The sequence below is a fragment of the Papaver somniferum genome, chromosome 3, assembly GCF_003573695.1.
Source record: "Papaver somniferum cultivar HN1 chromosome 3, ASM357369v1, whole genome shotgun sequence".
Taxonomy (NCBI): domain Eukaryota; kingdom Viridiplantae; phylum Streptophyta; class Magnoliopsida; order Ranunculales; family Papaveraceae; genus Papaver; species Papaver somniferum.
The window spans coordinates 16,835,274-16,841,058 of NC_039360.1; the positions used below are offsets into that span (position 1 = coordinate 16,835,274).

Here is a 5,785-nt window from a genome sequence, read left to right on the forward strand (position 1 = left end):
TAGACGAAAGTTATACATGTGCGAATAATCATCAAAATGAGAAAATTGAAGCACAATGAACAACTCTCTAGCTTCAGTACCACTACCAGCATCACCACCTGCTCCAACTTTCACCATCATAAGCTATGAACTGAAAATTGAAGCACAAGCCATAATTTAGTAACCTGATTCATTTTACCTGTACAATCACTTCCGATCCAACTTTTCCTTCCATATCTCTTGGTTCTTCAGCTTTAGTTTCTATGGATTTGACAGCACTGTTGCCAGTAATTGACGCTCTGTAGAAGATATTGACATAAAATTTTGATTAGATATATAATCTAAATCTTGAAATCGTACTACATATTTTTGTTTAAATTTGAACAACCAGAGCAAATATAGATTGAACTAAAAGTCATTTTTTAAGAACATGTAACATTAGAGGAGCAAAAATCAGTTCAAAAATCAAAGTATATAGAATTCGTATCTAATAGATGGGTAAATGAGATAATGATTCACTGATTTCAAATATGAAAATCGATTTTCGATCGAGATAAAAAAAATTAAAAAATCTATCGAATTTTGTTCAAGAACCCTAGAATTTTTTCTTGAACGTTTTTTCGAAATTTTACACTCAACAATAAGATTAAGGTGAGATTATAACAGATCTAACTCTAATTATGATTTCAATAAGAGATTTATGCTGAAATCAAGCTTTTAAAAAGTTTTCAAAATCACAAAATGATTTTGCAGAAATATAAATCTGAAAAATCAATGTATTAAATCTACTTATTGAATTGAAACGTTAAAGATAAAATGAAGCTTATCTGTTTAATTCGTATGCGAATCTTCAAATTCATTTGATGTTGTTGATGATTTTGTAGGCGAATCTTCAGATCTATTTGTTGATGAAGATTATCACTTCTTTTCCATTGATTTTCACCGAATCTCCATAGAAAAAGTGTTGCTGATGTTGAATTTAAGTTTAGATAATCAAGATCTTTGGTTGTAAACCTTAGATTTAGGTTTTGAAATGGATTTTCATTGCAAATCTCGATTACAAAATGTGTATTCTCCGCCCAGATTTAGGTTTCTCCGCCCTGTTTCTTTAGCAGATGAGAGAGAGGGAGTGAAAAAGAAAATGAAAATGAAACTTGAATGTATAACTACTTTTATTAGGTATAATTACTAAAGGGCAGTGTTGTCATTATTAAAATTCCTAATAATTAATTATGGGCCAGATCTGAAGAAAATTTGATTTTTTGGACCTAGTAATATCATTTTCTTAAAGCATGGAGTTGACGGTGGATGATCCATTTAGTGGGACTTCTATATATTGAACCCATATAGTAGGGGTTCAAGTATTTTTCACAATTCTCTTTTCGCTTCACTCCTATCTAGCAAGAGCCAAAAACTCTCTTCTAAAAACCCATTCCTCTTCAGAATCAAAACTAAGGTTTCAACAAGGAAACTCAATCTCAAAGCGTCAACTGAGGCTTCATAAGGTATTTAGAATTTTCTTCCTTTTCTCTGTTACTGTTTCTTTTCAAAATTGGGGTTTTGGTTTTGAGTTTTTGAGGGTTGGAATTGCTTTCTGAAACATGGGATTTCAAAATTTACGGTGTATTTAGAAGTGCACCAAAGAACCATAAGCAGTCTGATGTAGGTCTCCAATGTCCTCTGGCACAGAGCTTTAGTTGACCACCATCTATTTCTTTACCATTTACTGAAATACTGTCATATGGCTCTTCTTCATTGATTAAATTACTGTTATCTTGATCCATAGTTATACCATTTACTAACTTTTGAAGAAAACCCAATTGGATTAATAGATAGAGAACTAATTTTTTGCAAATTAACCCATTGATGATGCAGCAAAAGAAGTGAGTTACAGTTTTCTGTAGCAGTAGACACTTAATTGTTGCTGTTGTTGTTCATGTCTACATTAGTTTTTGTGGGGCCTATATATTAAGACAAAAGTTGAGCTTGTCCGATGATTCATTGAGCTAATTCAGTAGTAGAATTGCTCATTTGGTCCTATAATAGAATCATCTATTTGTTTTAGTCTTAATCATGAAGATGTCAATAGCAGGTTGGCAAACCCCTATAGACGTTTTACCTTGTTTGTGATGATGCATGGAGAACTCTGCTTTAAAACTTGTCATGGATATGTGGTTGTCGTGATTAATCGTCACTCCATATGTTGACTTTTCCTGGGTCTATTCTGAAGTAGATGACTATAATTTTTCTTGACAGAAGCGTATGTATAAGAATAATTTCTTATAGTAGTCTATTTGTAGCTGAATTTCCCGAGCATTGTTCCCTAGTTCTTGAAAAAAGAGACATTATACTTCCCAATGGCAATACGGAACTCATGATAGATTAAATCTTCATTTACCTGAACAATTTTGTGAACTTATGACAGGTTTACATATCACTGATTTCAAGTTTGATTTAGTTCTCTGGTCTTGGCATTATGATTTTAGGCTCACTCACTTTCTCTACTCTATGAGTCTTATGTCGCAAGTTGTTTTATGTTGTTTGAAATGGTATCTAATTTCTACTTTGTTGATGCAGAGAATCATCAAGTCCAGACAATTTAAAGAGAACGTTGGACCGAGCAGCATACTCTCTGCCGCGTGAAGGTTTGAGCAACAAGTTTGACAATCTGGCAAGTACATAGTGGCCTCTAATAGTCAATTAGTCCATAGGACTTTCCCCAAGTAAAATATGCAGAAGAGAAATCTATGTGTCGCTGCCACGAAAATTCTTAGCAGAAAGTTACATTCAAGTTCTCGATTATCAACTAATGTGGATCCCAAGTTACAATCTTCTAGGCTTTTCTCTTGTTCGTTTTACCGTGCTGGAGAATCTAGGGTTTCTAAGAGCTCTTATGGCAACATTTGTCTGGCGCATTACAGGAAAAATTTCTGTTCATTAGATGAAAATACTGGGAGATGCTGGAATTGTGGTGTCGTTGCAGTGTCTAAACCGTTTCTCTCTTGTGACTGTTGTAAAAGCGTTCAACCGGTTCATACTTCCGTGGATTATTTCCAGATTTTCGGAATGTAAGTATGTTGATTATGTCTCATTCGTGTTGTAGACAGAAATTGTTTATGAAGATACCCTAAACTGTATTAGTAGCTTAGCAGGGAGAAAGCATTCGAGATTGAGGATACCAATCTTGAGAAAACATATAAAGATTGGCAGAAGAAACTTCATCCTGATTTGGTTCATATGAAATCTGAGGTTTGATTCGCCTTTCACATAATCTTTTTTTTCTTGCAATTATGATTTACATTGATCCTTGTGTATGTTTATTTTAGAAAGAAAAGGAGTTTGCTGCTGAACAGTCCTCTCGGGTAGTTGATGCTTACCGCACACTAAGAAAGCCGTTGTCTAGGGCAATCTACCTTGTAAGGATTTTTATTTATTTATTTGTTCTCTTAGACATTGTGAATTGTGATAAATAGCACTTCGATTTTACATAATATGGAGTACAATTGATAGGAAATGCCAAGGGCTATGTCTTACTAGTTGTGATTAAGAGCACTGATTCATCAATCAAAGGCGGTAATTATTTGGAAAATGCCATAAAACCTCATTGGGAGTAACAATGTACCATTTAAAGATTTATTTTTCCATTATCTGTTATTAGTTACTACTTACTCTGAAATTTCTCTTGGTTTCTGAAAGATGGGCCTTGAAGGTGTACATGTGGATGAAGAAAGAACAGTATCGGATCCTGAACTGCTAGCTGAGGTAACGTTTTGCGGTGTCTCATTTAGTTTCCGTTAGGATAGGGGGATGCATGACCTTCTTTTAAAACCAAGGGATAGCAAGACTCATTTACTATACATATGGTTGCACCAACTGACATCTTTTCCTAATCCTAAGCACTGCTAAAAGTTTCTTAACTATTTAAGTAATGGATATTAAGCTATTTGAATCCTTTTTGAACTTTTCCTGAATTTGCCAATCTTGTTACAGATCTTGGATATCAGGGAAGCAGTCGAGGAGGCCTCTAACTCACAGTCTTTAAAGCAAATCCAGGGTCAGGTAATGTGGGACATTTTTCGACATCATAAATTGGATAATGACCGCTCTTTACGACTGAAGTTAGTCCTCCCGATTTGGACTCCAAGTAAGAGGCATGTGCAAACAGCCAGGTGAATAACCTGATGGGCATCACTAGGCTGTTTCTCTAGTAGGGTTTGTATGATTTACCTAGTAACTGAAAGATGATATTCCCGTGGGAGGGACCTGCTGGGAAATTAGTTTACTATGGTTCTTCTTGTCACCGCTGTCCACGTCAATGTCCTTGAATTGTGATCACTTGTACCCTACAAGATCTTAGCACTTTAGCATTTTAGTCTTTCTCACTTTCCTAACCTATTTTATTTTTTAGTCGGTATATGCGATTTTATTATGCAACTCTTCTGTTTCTAATCCAGGTACAAGAGAAACTAGAAATCTGGTCCAACTCCTTTGGGAGTGCATTTGGTAAAAAGAACTTTGAAGACGCTGTAACCTCAATTCAAAGAATGACTTACTATGATCGAATAAACGAGGAAATTGTAAAGAAGCTTTGATTTAGGTAAGCCTATTGTGGATCTGGATTATCTCAACAAAATTAACCTGTACAAGGTAGATGTGCTGTTTTAGTTTTAATTCTTAGGATCTGTTAGGTTGTTTCGCAGAATTATAATTTTGGAAACACTTGTCAGATGGTATTTATGAACAAGATAAGAAATGGATATCAAATTCGTGTTGCAGATATGATAGTTGCATCATACAATAATTTTAGATACTCGTCCATGATTACAAACAAATTTTGGACACTCGTTCAGGAACTGTGTGCCTTGTTCAACTGATCCTCTAGCTACTGCCTTCGCCAACGCTTCAACAACTTAATTTCACATTCTTTAACGGTTCTCATTCAGTGTCTACTACTCCATTTCCTTGTAAGCCTGGATTGCATCTTTCTTGTTCCCTTTTGAATATGGTTCATTCTCTTGTTCTTCATCCCTTTGAAGCCTGACTGAACTGGTTCATCAAGTACACCTACTTCATTTTCTGCGGAATCCTGCTCAATATTTTCTTCTTCAAATTCATGTAGCTCTGATAGGCAGTCATTCTCCATTTTTATTTTCTGAAATGTTCTTCAACTTTTTGCCTGAAAGACTTCGAACATATAGTGGGCCCTTCAAGGCTTCTTAGAGGCAACTGTCTGAAATATCAAGGATTTGCATAATAGATACATAATATAAGCCACATAGCGGCTGTGCTAGCTGAAAAATAGATTTGGAGATATGAATTAAATACTATTTCTTTTTCAAGAGAAGAATTACTATCATTTTTTTCAAATATTGCCTATCCGAAACAGAGTGAATGTGTATGTAATTTGGAACACGTGCATTATTTGGAAATAGTGCTCGGATCCAAAGTAAAAGGATGATGGGTGATTACATTATGGTCAAACCGTCATCAGGCTTCGTCGATCTGCAGCTCCTCAACACGTCCCACAAAGGATCTTTATTTTATTTGATTTTTTTTTTTGCATAATCACTCGCTCTTTATAGCTTATCGACATGCTGGTGTAATTAGTTAATATATTGACAAACAAGGAAAACAATAAATAAGTTTAAACTGAACTACATATAAAATTCTAACCAAGTTATGACACTAAGATAGATATTGGAAATCACGATCGTAATATGGAGGTAAATTATGGTACAGATCTTCCTAGGCACTGCAATGATGCTGAAGGTTGGGATGCTGACTCGGGGAATGCAGATGCCAAGCC

The 5,785-nt window shown here is 35.0% G+C and overlaps 1 protein-coding gene across 1 annotated transcript; it reads left to right on the forward strand.

Moving 5' to 3' along the window:
- Positions 1-1,358: 1,358 nt before the first annotated feature.
- Positions 1,359-4,754, forward strand: LOC113360959 (iron-sulfur cluster co-chaperone protein HscB, mitochondrial-like). The gene is made up of 7 exons (XM_026604371.1): positions 1,359-1,484; positions 2,557-3,047; positions 3,132-3,228; positions 3,306-3,395; positions 3,676-3,741; positions 3,970-4,038; positions 4,434-4,754. Exons 2-7 carry the CDS (start codon positions 2,710-2,712, stop codon positions 4,569-4,571), a joined length of 798 nt encoding a protein of 265 aa, XP_026460156.1. The 5' UTR covers positions 1,359-1,484; positions 2,557-2,709; the 3' UTR covers positions 4,572-4,754.
- Positions 4,755-5,785: the final 1,031 nt, after the last annotated feature.

Coding starts and splice junctions, on each gene's coding strand:
- LOC113360959 (XM_026604371.1), top strand. CDS start 2,710: ATGCAGAAGAGAAATCTATGTGTCGCTGCCACGAAAATTCTTAGCAGA. Junction 3,396..3,675: donor TGTCTAGGGCAATCTACCTT/GTAAGGATTTTT, acceptor GGTTTCTGAAAG/ATGGGCCTTGAAGGTGTACA. Junction 3,742..3,969: donor ATCCTGAACTGCTAGCTGAG/GTAACGTTTTGC, acceptor ATCTTGTTACAG/ATCTTGGATATCAGGGAAGC.